This window comes from Chiloscyllium plagiosum, chromosome 23, assembly GCF_004010195.1.
Source record: "Chiloscyllium plagiosum isolate BGI_BamShark_2017 chromosome 23, ASM401019v2, whole genome shotgun sequence".
Lineage (NCBI taxonomy): Eukaryota > Metazoa > Chordata > Chondrichthyes > Orectolobiformes > Hemiscylliidae > Chiloscyllium > Chiloscyllium plagiosum.
This window is the reverse complement of record NC_057732.1, coordinates 29,581,180-29,596,892: the sequence shown is the minus strand read 5'-3', so window position 1 is coordinate 29,596,892 and position 15,713 is coordinate 29,581,180. Positions and strand designations below refer to the sequence as shown.

At 38.9% G+C, this 15,713-nt stretch overlaps 1 protein-coding gene across 1 annotated transcript in view; it reads left to right on the top strand.

Annotated features, from left to right (window-relative positions):
- The first annotated feature begins 1,096 nt into the window (after positions 1-1,096).
- The window catches only part of cd36 (CD36 molecule (thrombospondin receptor)), a 37,076-nt gene continuing 22,459 nt past the window's right edge, over positions 1,097-15,713 (top strand). The window contains exons 1-4 of the mRNA XM_043713794.1: positions 1,097-1,376; positions 5,017-5,177; positions 8,875-9,019; positions 14,540-14,713. Coding sequence (XP_043569729.1) covers positions 1,257-1,376; positions 5,017-5,177; positions 8,875-9,019; positions 14,540-14,713 — 600 coding nt within the window. The 5' untranslated portion in view covers positions 1,097-1,256. The remainder of the gene's footprint in view (positions 1,377-5,016; positions 5,178-8,874; positions 9,020-14,539; positions 14,714-15,713) is intronic.

Sequence of the window (15,713 nt, the reverse complement as noted above, 5' to 3'; positions counted from 1 at the left end):
CCGGAGGAAACCCACGCAGACACGGGGAGAACGTGCAAACTCCACACAGTCAGTCGCCTGAGGCGGGAATTGAACCCGGGTCTCACGCGCTGTGAGGCAGCAGTGCTAACCACTGTGCCACCGTGCCAAACTCTTATCTCTGACTCCCATAAGGGTGTTTGACGTCAGTCTACTGTAGGTTATTGATTAGGCATATCTTTTCTTCTATCAGCATCTATTTCCATCCAGAGGCCACTTTGACCTCTTTGATTAGGGTTAGTTCCTGTGTCTTGAGGAGGGGAAATAGATGCTTTCCTGTTTGCCCATATATCCACCATTGTTCTGTATTCACGTCTCATGCTAACATATCCTTTCTTTTTGCTGAATATGTATTTTCTCATTCCTGTTCTGTATCAGAATTTATACTTGCAGAAATAACATTAATTCATTTATATCCCACATTAGGAATACTGCCCTGTGTTCCTGATGAAGGGCTTTTGCCCGAAATGTCCATTTTACTGCTCCTCGGATGCTGCCTGAACTGCTGTGCTTTTCCAGCACCACTCAAATCTAAACTACCTGATGAAGGAGCAGTGCTCCGAAAGCTAGTGCTTCCAATTAAACCTGTTGGACTATAACCTGGTGTGGTGTGATTTTTAACTCTGTACACCCCAGTCCAACACCGGCATCTCCAAATTAAGGATGACATGCTGTTTGCATTCCTATATGTGGGCTACAGCTGTGTTTATAATGTCTATGGCAGGATTAAAAGTGCTCAGAGTATTTTTTTACCCAAAATGACAGATCATGTTTGGAGTGTATTCTCGCTTGGTGATCTGTGTCAGTTTCACAAGCTTATAGCTTTCTCATGATATGTTGCTTTGTCCCCTATTTTGTTGTGATGTTTCAAGTTACTCTGATTGCATTAACTCCTTGAGGAAAATAGCCACACATTGTACTTAGTAAATAACAAAGCAAGGCAACTTTTATGAAACTGTTGGGCATGCATCCAATCATCAGCATATATTTCTTATCATGTGAACATTGTGGTTTGAACTTTGTTTCATGTAAGTAGAAAGTTTGTTTGGTAGAACTTGACAGCAATCAAGTTCCTTCTTATCAGTTCTTCCCACTTGATTTGATCTCAAATGTTATTTCGTGCTTTGAAGAAAAGCTGGACTTTTAACTGACTCCCTGCTTCTCGGGCTCTCTTTATGCACTGACAGTTGGCTGCACACTACAGAAGAATTAGTCTGTTCTTAAACTAATTGGCAATAATGTTCTGTAACAAAATTGTTTTCCTTAGTGTTGGATTTGCTATTGGTCTGGTTTTGATGATAATTGGAGGTATACTGATCCCAATTGGCGATAAGATTATCCAAGATACTATAAATAAGGTAAAGTCTTATTTTATTCAAGAATGTTGTTACTTTATCCTTAAAGATCTTATAAATGTGTACTGGATATTTTCTTTACATTTACATTTTTGAAGCATTATAATGTTGATACTGATGGTAGTCATGTGCTGTATCTATACTGATAGATTCCTGTTATGTTAATAGCTAATGCTGAATGGGTTATGCACTTGGCTAGTACCACTACCCTCATTTTTGGTATTAGGGTTTGAAACTAGATTAAAGTTTGCTTCCTTTTTGCTGACTTAGAGTCATAGAGTCATAGAGATGTAAGCACGGAAACAGACCCTTCGGTCCAACTCGTCCATGCTGACCAAAAGAAATTAAGCTTCAGTGAACCTGACATGAGATGCAAATAAGTTCCTGAAAAAAAAGAGATTTTAGATCTAGCATAGGTTCAAATATGCAAATATCTAAGTCAAACTTTTAAGCATCCCATGATTTTGGTAATCCAATCACAAATATACATAGCCCCTGACAGGAGAGAATGGCGTATACAGAATACAGTAAGAACGGCAGGAGCCAGGAAGTATCAGGCCTTCATTCCATTTTGAGATACATACCTTGATATTGTTGTGGAAGGGAGCAGCGCTGAGATAGATATGGAGGAAATGGTATTACTGAATTAAAAATGAAGAACTGTAGATGCTGGAATCTGATAGAAAAACAGGAAGTACTGAAAAAGATCAGCAAGTCTGGCAGCATCTGTGGAGAGAGAGAAAAATAGTTAATATTTTGAGTCCAGTGACCTCCTGGTCAGAAAAATAGCTGGAAAAGGTGGTATTTATGTTGATGATGGGATAGGTTTGGGGGTGGTGAATAAAGGCCCTGGAGATGGTGCCCACAGAGCAGGAGAGAGGAAAAAAAGGGATGGGCAAACAAAGAGGTTAGTGATGATAAACCAAAAAAGAAAAGGAAATGCTGGATAGGGTACTAATGAGCAATGTAAATGATTGAAAATGTGTTGGTTTTGCCGGGAGCAAAGTCGAGAGTGTGGTGCTGGAAAAGCACAGCAGGTCAGGCAGCATCCGAGGAGCAGGAGAATCGACATTTCGGGCATAAGCCCTTCATCAGGAATTGCTGGGAGCAACCCATACAAAGCAGGAGGGTAAAGAACATAAAGGAGGGTGTTCACATTCTGAAATTGTTAAACTGGGTGTTGAATCCTGAAGGCTGTAAAGTGCTGAAGTAGAAGATTGGGCTGTATTCTTGCTTGCATTGGGCTTCACTGAAACACCACAGCAGGCCTGGGAGAACACGGTGGTGTTTTGAAGTGCCAAACCACTGGAAGTTCAGGATCATTTTTATGGACATCTCTGCTTCAGGCCACTGAAACAGTGCTTTAACGAAACTGATCCTATTTTCAATTCTGACAAACGGTCACTGAACCTGAAACTTTAGCTCTGTGTTTCTCTCCAGGTGCTGCCAGGCCTGCTGAATTTCTTCAGCACTTTCTATTTTTGTTCAAGTGTTACTGTCAGGTGTTATTCTCAATTCCACCTCAGTGCTTCTAACCTGGAGTATTTTGTAGATGATGGAATTGGACTCATAACCAGTGACAGTTTGTCACAACACTGGTGTGATGAAAGAAGTCTTTAAGACCTAAAGAAATAGGAACAGGAGTTGTCCATTTGGCCCCTTGAGACTACTTCACCATTCAATAAGATCATGGCAGATTCAAAATTTCTCACATCCACTTTCCTGTCTTTTTTCGATAACCTTTCATTCTGATCAAGAATCTATTTATCCCAGTCTTAAGTATACACAACGGTTCTGTTCTCACAGTTCTCTCTGGCAGTGTTCCAAAGATTCTCGCCCTCTGAGAGAAGAAATTCCCTCTTGTCTGTTATGGAGTAGACCAGACCCCCTCAAAGTATATCAAGAAGGTAGCCCAGACCTTACCTTTTTCTTATTTGAAAGGTAAATTTGAGATGCTATATTCCAGTTGCAATTCAATTTGCCAAACTACTCAATGTTAAGCAAAATATAATTTATTCAACTTAGTAGTTAAAATACACCAAAAGAAAGAGGAACTTGGAATAACTTAACTCTATTGAAAAACTAAACAGAATAACAGATTACTTTACTGCTAAACAGTAACTTATACAATATTGTAATATCCCATAAACATACTTTTGACAAAAGGCAAATTCAGAACACAGATTGTCTCACATGCAACTCCTGTAGCAGGCAGAAAACCCCCAACTTTTTGCTGTAACCGATAGAGAGAAAGAATAGTTTTTACTTCTTCAAGACCCCAACAGCAACTGCTGAAAGTTAAACCTAAAATCCTTGGTTCAGTGGGAGCTTGGTAACACCCATTCAAAAGAACACCCAAGGTTTCACAAGTTGTTTATCTTCTCATAGATTGCTCGGCATGTGTCATCCATCCCCCCCACACCACCCCTCCAATCTCTTTGTAAAATAAATCAGGATAAAACACACCACTTAAAGCCACAGTGTCATTACAGTCTCAATCGTAAATTATAACCTCTTTATTCTGAGACTATACCATTTCTGGATTCTCCTATGAGGGGAAACATTCTGTCCACATTTCCCCTATCAAGCCCCTTGAAAATATGTTTTAATGAGATCACCCCTCATTCTTCTAAACTTCAGTGAATAGAGTCCCAACCTGTTTAGCCTTTGTTCATTAGGCAATGCCTCCATACCAGGGATCATCCTAGTGAACCTTCTCTGAACTGCCTTCAATGAAATTATATCTTTCCTTCAGGGGAACAAAACTGCTCATAGTAGTCCAGAGACTGTGGTCTCACCACTACCTTACACCATTGTCGTAAGACTTCCCTGCACTTATACTCCAACCCCCTTGAAATAAGCACCAGTATTCCATTCACCTTCCTGATTATCTGCCGTGCATATGTCCTAGCTTTGTGTGTTTCTTGTGTGTTTCTTGTGTGTTTCCTGAAGAAGGGCTCATGCCCGAAACGTCGATTCTCCTGTTCCTTGGATGCTGCCTGACCTGCTGCGCTTTTCCAGCAACACATTTTCAGCTCTGATCTCCAGCATCTGCAGTCCTCACTTTCTCCTCCTGTTTCTTGGAATAGATTTCCCTTCCAAAATGAGCAGCTACACATTTTCCCACTTTATGCTCATTTGCCAACTTTTTTCCCACAATTTAACTTTATATATATTGTAAACAGTTGCAGCCCCTGAACTGATCCCTGTCGAACCCCACTGGTCACGGGTTGCCAACCTGAAAAAGAAACCCTTACCACACTCGCTGTTTCCTTCCCATGAGCCAATTTTCTAACCAAGCCAATACTTTAACCACCGTTGGCTCTTAAGACTTAATCTTATGTGAAGTACTTTGTTGAATGCCTTCTGGAAGTCCAAATCTAATACATTTATTGGTTGTCCTCTATCCACTCTGCTATGACTTCAGCCTGACTCACCAATACTTCTGCTGACCAGTGCCACAATTTACAGCTTTCTCCGAAGTTTCATGCAAGTCAATGGCACACCTTGGAAAATTGAGAGTGTTGAGTTCTGTTATGATGATGAAGTAGTTTATTATTTCAGAACTAACAGAGTTTATTTCTGGATATTGTGGTATTTTACATTGTTATATTAATAAAAGCATTTCTTTTCAATCAAGTAGGAAGGTGTTCTTGAAGAAGGCACCCTTGCATACGAAAACTGGATACAAACTGGAAGTCCTGTCTACAGGCAGTTCTGGCTTTTCAATGTGAAGAATCCATCAGAAATTATGAACCATGGAGCTAAACCTGTGGTTGAACAAAAAGGACCCTATACCTACAGGTACAGCTCAGCTAAATTAGGCATTGTCAATTTTTTTCAGTAAAGGTAAACCCGCCATTTATTGAGATGCCCAACTGTGCATGCATGCATTCTCTCTCTCTCCCTCTTTCTCTGTCTCTCTCTCTCAATGACTTGAGATGTTTAAATGGTGACACAGAAGACCCTCACTTTTATCTGTGGCATGTCCTGAATTGTGAATGCAGTACGATAAAAGAATTCATGCCATCATAGCAGTGGACAAATTGGGTGGAGTTCCTAATGCTAATTGTTATCCAAGCATCCCTTGTGATAACATCTGGTTTCACTGTGATGCCCTATATTGACAAACAGTTTAGGCATAAGGTTTCATACATGAACAATGAGACCCCTGACATTTAGGGATTATGCAAATAGGATTTCAGGAGATAAAGGGAGGAAAAATGATGATGATTACATAAATAAACATCTTGTGTTCATTGAAACAAAAAATGATGCAGGATTACATTTTAAGGACATGACAGTATTTTGGAATTCAGATTTCGTAAGTGTTCTTATGGTATCCGGTTACTACCTAACCCTCTAGTTTGGTTACATCAATGTAACACATACATATGTTACATTTGTAAAATTCCTGTGAATCATTTCATGTACTTCTGATAATTCAATAGGTTATAAAAAATAAACAAGGTCTGATAAATCGGTGTTTTACAAGGTGAAATTGGTCAAACATTAAAAGCAGTTAATATCCTGTAATAATGTACATTCATAAGGTTTTATACACAGTCACAGTAATGTAAATTAAGAGCATGAGATTTACCTGAAGCCAAATTAGGCAAAACCCAATGCCCATAATGCTGTAAGAAATAGGAACAAGAGTAGGCTGTTTGACCCCTGGAGCTTGCTCTGCCATTCAATAGGATCAAGGCTGATCATACATTCTTCATGTGTTTCCCCAACTGAACAAGAATCTATATATCTCAGCCTTAAACATAGCACAGGGATTCCTTCTTCTCAGCTCTGTGTGGCAAAGAGTTCCAAAGATTCAGAATCCTTTGAGAAAAGAAATTCCTCCTCGTATCAGTCTCAAATTCACAACTCTTCATTCTGAGACCAAGCCGTCAGGTCCTCTCCCATGAGGGGAAACTCCCCTCAGCCTTTATCCTGACAAGCCTCTTAAGAATCATATATGTTTTGATGAGATCCCCTCTCATTCTTCTAAACTCTAGTAATTAGCCAACTGTTTAGCCTTTGCTCATAAGGCAATATCTCCATACCAGCAATCATTCTAGGGAATCTTCTCTGAGCTGCCTCCAATGAAAAATTATCTTTCCTGAAGTAAGGTAACTTAAATTAGTACTGCTCACAGTCCTCCAGATGTGGTCTCACTGGTACCTTGTATTATTGCAGTAAGTCTTCCCTATTGTTAGTTGCTCCTTTTTTAAAAAATATTAACCAATAGTTGTTTTTGTAAATGCCATTAAATGATTATTATTTTGCAAGGGTCAGATTAGTTTATGTGATTGCATTAAGTATGAGCAGTAGACATTCAGCAATGCCAGGGTGAATATCTGTACTTTTCATAAAGCTGCTTTCTCTCATCAGATTTTAGTGATTCATATTCCCATGTCAGCATGTACCTTTCAAACTATCTCTTCCTGAACTGTAAAAACACCTGACCACACACAATTATATATTTTCTTCTTCCAAACATGTAGTTTGTGTGCAGATTTATACAGTACTATTGTGAAGAACTGGGTTGGTTGACAAAAAGTTAAGGTCTAAGTGTCATTCAAAAGGAAGGTTTGCCATTTTAAAATTGTGTATTGGTACTAATTAAATAAATAACCCTCTGTGACGTTACTGTGAACAGAACAAAAGATCAACTGAAAGGATTTCATTGCAATTGAGACTCCACTCTTTAGTTAGATTGTAATGGATTTAGGTCACAACACAGACCTTCTAACATTCAGAAAACTGATAATCCCGCTCAGGTTAAAGATCTCACAAGCTGTTTACTTTATGGGGTTTAGTAGACATTTTGGCATCTCTGACCTAAAACCTAAAATAACTAGGACAAAATACACTTCTTAAAGTCATAGTATCACCACATTTGACTGAGGCAAAGCAAGACCTCTAGCACAGTGTTAATTTTACAAATCTAGCTGTTTCATTATTCATGTAGGGATGTATATGCAGCTTTTGATGTGGAATAATCTCATCTCATTCTGTATCAGAGAACAGGCTAAGTTTAATATGCTCATTCCAGCAGCAAGCAATTCTATATGGTTATGGAGTTTATTGCTAGGATTGTGTATATTGATGGGGATGGAAAGCCCTTGAATGCATTTCATACAAGTGACCTCTGGCATGACATCTAATAGCACCGGGTCATCAAACATACTTTAGTATTCAGTATTTCAGCAGTTCTCACGATGGGGAAGTAACATCTGGGCTGTAATTTCTTATGCTTCCATTGTAAAATCTATGATCATACCTCCAAAGTAGAATCCTGTGATTGTGAAATCTGGGTCACAAATTAGGTAAATGCAGTCTGCTTTAGCGATTTTAACTTGGGGAGGGAGTGGAAAGAATTTAATCTTTGATGATTAAAATTATATAACTAATAAGTATAAATGAATGGACCTCAGTGTTCTACTTAATGGAATAGTGAATCAGCTTTAATATGGAATGGAAGTGGGAAGAAATTAAGTCGGGGTAAGGTTGCGGGGAGATCAAAGGTCTTTTTGAGTGTCATATTCTGAGATTGCTGTTATAATTATAGGTGACCTCTGGACCTAAGTGAAATTCCAAATGATCCATCAGAGGTCAATTGAGTTACTAAAGAGATTTATAAACTAACACTAACCCATAATAGTTTAAGATTGAAACCAATAGAAGCTTGTGATTCTTATAACAAACCAACTATTTTATCCGTTTGACGCTGAGTTTATGAGAAAGTGGAGTGGATATAACTGAGCTCACTTTTACTTAAAATTGTGAGAGTGCACATGTCTTTGACACTTAGATATACATATGCCATAAGAGGCACAATTTTGTTAGTTAGCTCAAATTTATAAACCCGACAGAAAAACTATTAAACAGTGTGTATTATCACAAAGGCACATCAAAATCTTATGAAAAACAAATATAGAAGCTATAGAAGTCCATTTACATCCGACCACCAGATTCTTCACTTGCCTATGTTAATAATAACTCTTTTTCCTTTACAGCTTCACTACAAAAATAATTCTTGAGGTTTATGGATACTCTTATGATTCCTTTTCATTTTGGGAATTTGCCACTTATCACTTTCAGGCTTCTCCAACCATTTTGTCTCTCTATGCTACCTTTAAAATATTGTCCAAAATATATCTTTGCTACTGTACTTCTACTTATTTACTCTAACTTTTCTGTTTTAATCTGGTGTCCATCTCCCCTCCAAGAAGCACCTTCAAATATTCACTATTAATGCAACTATATAAACATAAATTGTTTTATTTCCCAAAACAAATATACTTTCCCTATTACATTTGAATGCATATTCCATACAGTCATTGTACAGAGTGGAATACAGTTTGATTTTTGTTGTAGTGTTCTGAGATATCTGAGTAATCTTGCATTAAAACGGCTTTATAAATGTAAATTGTTATCATTCTACACCTCATTGTTCAAAGCAAAGTTAACTGTTTTACCTGATCTTTTTAATTTACATTTTCAGGGTACGGCAGCTCCCAAAGGACAACATTACTATAAATGATAATCATACAATATCATACCAACAGCCTTATTCAGCCGTATTTCAGCCTGACATGTCTGCTGGCTCAGAAGAGGACAGAATCATAGCTCTCAACCTTGCTGCTGCAGTAAGCAACCTGTTGAAAATATTTGTTCAAGTCAATCAATCTAAAAGGACAGAATAAATTTGTGTGACAAAGTACAAGCACTGACCTATGTGTAATCTGTGGCCGTTGTGATATTTATATGCATTAAACAGTTCAGGCATTTTGCCTGTTTGGAAGCCTCCACTGAAAAGAGAGAAAATTTCCATTAGGTGGATAAGTAAGGCAATGGCACAAAGACTTAGAATAGACTGAAAACTTATAACACTAAATTTAAGTGTTGAAAATCTGATCTATTAACTTTTCAAACTTTTATATCTTGTTTTTGCTGTAATGCCACACATCTGATTAATCATCCAGCAATTTAACCCCAGGATGATGTCCATGTTGTCTTGTCCATGTTAGTCACATAGTATTTCTAGGAGCTGATGGTATCTTGAAATATTGAAAGAAATATATTTGATTTGCATTTTGTAGTTTGCATTTATTAGGGCAATACGAAGTTTAAGATCCATATAGAGCTGTCTTTTAAATATGTTTTAAGAGACAATAATTAAACAATAACATTAGTTTGTATACATATTTATATTTTAGCACAATTAATGTGTCCTATGCATCATAGGAATATTATACAAGAAAGAACACCACCACATGACATAAGGAAATATTAACTCAGATGACCAAAGGTTTGGTTAGAAGGACAAATTTCAAAGAGTGTCTCAAAGAAGGAAAGCAAGCTAGAGAGATGGAGAGGTGTAGGGCTAGAATTCCAGAGCTTGGAGCCTGGCCCATTGAAGGTGTATCCATCAGTTAATTTGGAAATGCATACAATGCCAGATTTGGAGGAGTATAAGTATCTATGTGGTGGAGCTGAGGGAGATGACAGAGGTAGAACAGGAAAGGCCTTGAAAACAATGATAGACAATTAGAAATCAAAACATTGAATGACCAGAAACTAATTTAAGTCAGTGAGCTCAGGGGTCAACAAATGAACAGATGTGCTGAGTACCTTGTGGAGCCCTGACCTCAGATTCATAACAAAATGATTCTTATCCTTGAATGGATATAAAGGTGATCAACAATGAAGAGTGTAGGTTTCTGGAATATAAATCATTAAGGAAGTTATAAGGGGAATTGTTGAATTTGGATGATAGTGTAAAATAGTCGGATTCAATTCCCCATTAAGCATCTTTCCCTCTTCTTATTTTTATTCATGTCACTGGGAATTGAAAAATCAAAGAACTACAGATGCTGGAAATCAGAACCAAAATCAGAAATTGCAGGAAAAGCCCAGCGGGCCTGTCAGCATCTGTGGAGAGAATGAGAGTTAATGTTTTGGGTCCAGTGACCCTTCTTCAGAATTGATTGTAGTGAGGAAAAGGTTGGTATATATGCTTGAGAAGTGGTGGGGAGAGGAAAACAGTTTGCCAGAAAAAGAAATGGGGGAAGGTCAGCCTGGGAGAATGAATAGATTCTAATGGGGACAATTAGTGGCTGACAATGGGTTGTTTGTAGTAGCAGCCCATGTGATGACAAGCCCTGGTGTGTGGAGGTTTGGATAAGGAGAGGGAAGCAGGTATTCAGCCCTAAAATTGTTGAACTCTATTTTGAGTCCGGAAGGCTGCAAGGTTCCCAAGTAGAAAATGAGGTGTTGTGTTCCCAGCTTGTACTGAACTTCGCTGGAGCACTGCAGCAAGCCTGAGACAGAGATGTTGGCCAGGGAACAGGGTGGTGAAGCGGCAGGCAACTGGAACTGGAAAAATAACTCCGAGCTTCTAATTTTGTCACTAGGAATTGAAGTAATTGAAGAAAATCAGTAGAAATCAATACTGTGAGGAAGGCATAACACGTAGTTGAATCGATATTGTCTGCTTTACACTTGATGATGAAGTCAAAATTACTCCCTTGCTTTAAAAAGAAAAACTTAAGATGATCTCTTAAAATTTTCAAGACTTGGCTAGTGTTATGACCAATTCCCAGGCATGGTTTCCCCAAGTTATTACAGTTGCAGTCAGAATACCCAATTTGTCAAGCTCCTGTGTGAGCAAAGATGAACTGAGCCCTGTTTTTATTTACCACCTCCCCTTCAGCTGGTCGCACCAAGGTTAATTTTCCCTCCTTTGTGAATACTTTTCTCTCACGCCAAATGAGTTTATGTTTCAAAAGGAGTCAATTTAACCAGACCTGTTAGAGTAAATGAAAGAATTAGTTTATTAGTTACAAAATGCGAGAAGAAATCAGAACTGAATCCAAAAACAAGAGGATATACAATTGAGTTTCTGGGTCACTTGGATGAGCAGTTAATGGATCATTGACAGTCAAGCAATTAGAGTCATAGAATCATAGAGCTATACAGCACGGAAACAGATCCTTTGGTCCAACCTGTCCATGCCGACCAGATATCTCACCCCAATCTAGTCCCACCAGCCAGCACTCGGCCCATATCCCTACAAACCCTTCCTATTCATATATCTATCCAAATGCCTTTTAAATGTTGCAATTGTACCAGTCTCCACCACTTCCTCTGGCAGCTCATTCCATACACGTACCACCCTCTGTGCGAAAAAGTTGCCCCTTAGGTCTCTTTTACATCTTTAGTTCTGGACTCCCCGACCCCAGGGAAAAGACTTTGCCTATTTACTCTATACATGCCCCTCACAATTTTGTAAACCTCTATAAGATCACCCCTCAGCCTCCGATGTTCCAGGGAAAACAGCCCCTGCCTGTTCAGCCTCTCCCTGTAGCTCAAATCCTCCAACCCTGGCAACATCCTTGTAAATCTTTTCTGAACCCTTTTAAGTTTCACAACATCGTTCCGATAGGAAGGAAACCAGAAATGCACTCAATATTCCAACAGTGGCCTAACCAATATCCTGTACAGCCGCAACATAACCTCCCAACTCTTGTACTCAATATTCTGACCAATAAAAGAAAGCATACCAAACACCTTCTTCACTATCCTATCTACCTGCGACTCCACTTTCAAGGAGCTATGAACCTGCACTCCAAGGTCTCTTTGTTCAGCAACACTCCCTAGGACCTTACTATTAAATGTATAAGTCCTGCTAAGATTTGCTTTCCCAAAATTCAGCACCTTACATTTATTGAATTAAACTCCATCTGCCACTTCTCAGCCCATTGGCTCATTCTGGTCCAGATCCTGTTGTAATCTGAGGTAACCCTCTTCGCTGTCCACTGCACCTCCAATTTTGGTGTCATCTGCAAACTTACCAACTGTAACTCTTATGCTTGCATCCAAATCATTTATGTAAATGATAATAAGTAGTAGAGGACCCAGCACTGATCCTTGTGACACTCCACTGGTCACAGGCCTCCAGTCTGAAAAACAACCCACCACCACTGCCCTCTGTCTTCTACCTTTGAGCCAGTTCTGTATCCAAATGGCTAGTTGTTCCTGTATTCCATAAGATCTAACCTTGCTAATCAATCTCCAATGTTGAGCGCCTTACTGAAGTCCATATAGACCACATCTACTGCTCTGCCCTCATCAATCCTCTTTGTTACCTCTTCAAAATCTCAATCAAGTTTGTGAGACATGATTTCCCATGCACAAAGCCATTTTGACTATCCATAATCAGTCCTTGCCTTTCCAAATACATGTACATCCTGTCCCTCAGGATTCCCTCCAACAACTTGCTCACCACCGATGTCAGGCTCACTGGTCTATAGCTCCCTGGCTTGTCCTTACCTCCTTTCTTAAACAGTGACACCACGTTAGCCAACCTGCAGTCTTCCGGCACCTCACCTGTGACTATCGATGATACGAATATCTCAGCAAGAGGCCAGCAATCACTTCTCTAGCTTCCCACAGAGTTCTCGGGTATACCTAATCAGGTCCTGGGGATTTATCCACCTTTAACCGTTTCAAGACATCCAGCACTCCCTCCTCTGTAATCTGGACATTTTTGCAAGATGTCACCATCTATTTCCCTACAGTCTATATCTTCCATATCCTTTTCCACAGTAAAGACTGATGCAAAATACTTATTTAGTATCCACCTCCATTTTCCGTGGCACCACACAAAGGCCGCCTCGCTGATTCTCTCCCCAGTTACCATTTTGTCCTTAATGTATTTGTAAAAACTCTTTGGATTCTCCTTAATTCTATTTGCCAATGCTATCTCATGTTCCCATTTTGCCCTCCTGATTTCCCTCTTAAGTAGACTCCTACTTCCTTTAAACTCTTCTGAGGATTCAGGATTCTTAGGTTGTGATGTTCGTTGAAAGTCTTTTGTTGCATTTCCTTTTGACTGGCGTAGTGGCTTATTGGCTTCCAGCATGGAGGGAGAAAGTGTCTCTTCCCTTTCTTTGCTTGTATTGCAAGGGTATATAGAGGATATTCTCAAAGCTGTGACCTTCACAGCATGTTTGTTTGCATACTGGAATAATAGATCACTAACACGTACCAAGCAGTTTGAAGCTCAGTGTTAACTCTTGTCCCTGTCAAAAGGAGCAAGTGCAATTAGGGTGGTGTAGTGGCTTAGTGGTTAGCACTGCTGCCTCACAGTGCCAGGGACCCAGGTTTGATTCTCCGCCTCAGGTGACTGTGGAGTTTGTACTTTCTCCCTGTTACTGCTGGGTTTCCTCCCACAATTCAAAGATGTGCAGGTGAGGCCATGCTAAATTGCCCATAGTGTTAGGTGCATTAATTAGGGGTAAATATAGGGTCGGGGGATGGGTTACTCTTTGGAGGGTTGATGTGGACTTGTTGGGCCGAAGGGCGTATTTCCATACTATAGTGAATCTAATCTGAAATGCGTGTTTCACCCAGTTTGCTGATATTTTAAAAAATATAATTTTCACAGGCTGAGATAATGAAAGGAGTTACAGTTAATTTGTAATTATTTTCTTCCATTGAAGCTTCTTTGACACCTGAAGGTATGTTATTCCAGTGTGTGTGTGTGTATCTCCAGGCACTCACTGAATTTATATCAATAGTCATTTGTATGGCATTAGTAATCCTCTTTTATTTTAAAAAATACCTTTTGGAATTAAAATTTGATTTGTCCTTAATTATTCTAAGGTTGAGGTCTGCCTCCGTGACATTAGGAATTGATGTAATTGCTCCGAATAAATTCTAAAAATCAAAATGATGAAAATAAGAACAAGAAGGATAGACAAGCTTTTCCTTAATTCAAAGTAATAGAATTGTACAAATAGTTGACAATTTGTGTGTTCAACTACATACAAAGGGCTTGTGTGCAAAGATCATGGCAAATGCTAGGCAAGCAGTCTCATCAAGTTTCAAATGGGAACAAAGATCAGAGTCAGATCCCAGAACTAAAAGAGGAAAATTGATGAAGAAAAAGAATTAATTGGTGAAGGAAACGTCCTGTGACATGGAAACTTTTACAGACTCGATCAGAAGACAGAAGAAGTGGGTGACAAATATCACATAGTTTCCTTCTTTCTTTCTAAAGCACTGTAATTGTATTTGATGGATGAGAGTAAATAGAACTGTAAGTATAATATCAATTCCGTGGATTGGAGTTCTGAGCGCTAAAATATTTCTATTTTTCGCAGGCTGTACAATCTTTGCTTCCTGAGCAAATTCATGGTTTTGTCAATATCCTTTTGAAAATGGCAAAGGCCTCTTTGTTCCAGAATAGGACAGTGGCTGAATTACTTTGGGGATATGAAGATCCAATACTGAAACTGGCACATTTCAAAGACACGATTACTGGTATATTTTACCCAGTAAGTACTGAAGTATTATCCTTTAGCTTTGATGTTCGCAGTGATCTTGCCTCAGTGCTCAGAAAATCACCATGTCATAAAAAATGACTTTTTTGGCTAATTTAAATACTACTCTGAAAATCACATGGAACAGTCTAGACAGGCAAAGCTCACTGCTGAGAAAAAGGCAGACCATTTATCTAACATTACTTTGAGAATATGTAAGTCTTTTTCTACCTCATTTTGATTTTCATCAAACTCAATGGATGGGGCACAAAATGGAAGTGTTGTTTGAAGAGAACAAATGGGAAAAGTGGGTAGAAATTACTGTAACATCTATTGCTGTAGTGAAGCCAGCTAAACTAGCTGAATATGAAGTTTATTTTCTTGTAATAAAGTTTATTTATTATACAGTTTTCTGCTTTTCCCAGTGCCATTGTCACATATTTGTTCTTTAAAGTCCCATGCCATTGATTATGGATCACTGATTTGAACACAAGATAAGGCCTCTTGGAGTTGGGGTAATATATTATGCATAGGGTTTGTAACCAGAAACAAAATGCACCAAATGGTGCATCTTCAAGTTGGCAGACTGTAATTATTGAAGTGCTGCTAGACTCAGCACCAAGGCTTCTGCTATTTAAAATCTGGAGTGAAGACTTAGGCACAGACATGGGGCAGTTGTGGCATAGTGGTAGTGTCCCTACCTCTGAGCCATGAGGATTAGGTTCAAGTCCCATCTGTTTCAGAGGTGAATAATAAGATCTCTGCATGGGTTGGTTAGAAAATATTGAGACACAGAGATGGAGAGGAATGATCCTAAGTTTGCTGCCAATCCGAAACCAGATAGCAGTGCAGGCTTTAAGACATAAAGAGGCTATAAAGAGGTATGGGCAGGATAACTATGGCCAATAATGTACTTACAGATGGAGTTCACTGAGAGGTTATACATTTTAGTAGCAAGAATAGAAATACATTTTTTTGCAAAATGTGTTCAATTTCTACATGTTGATGTTAAGAG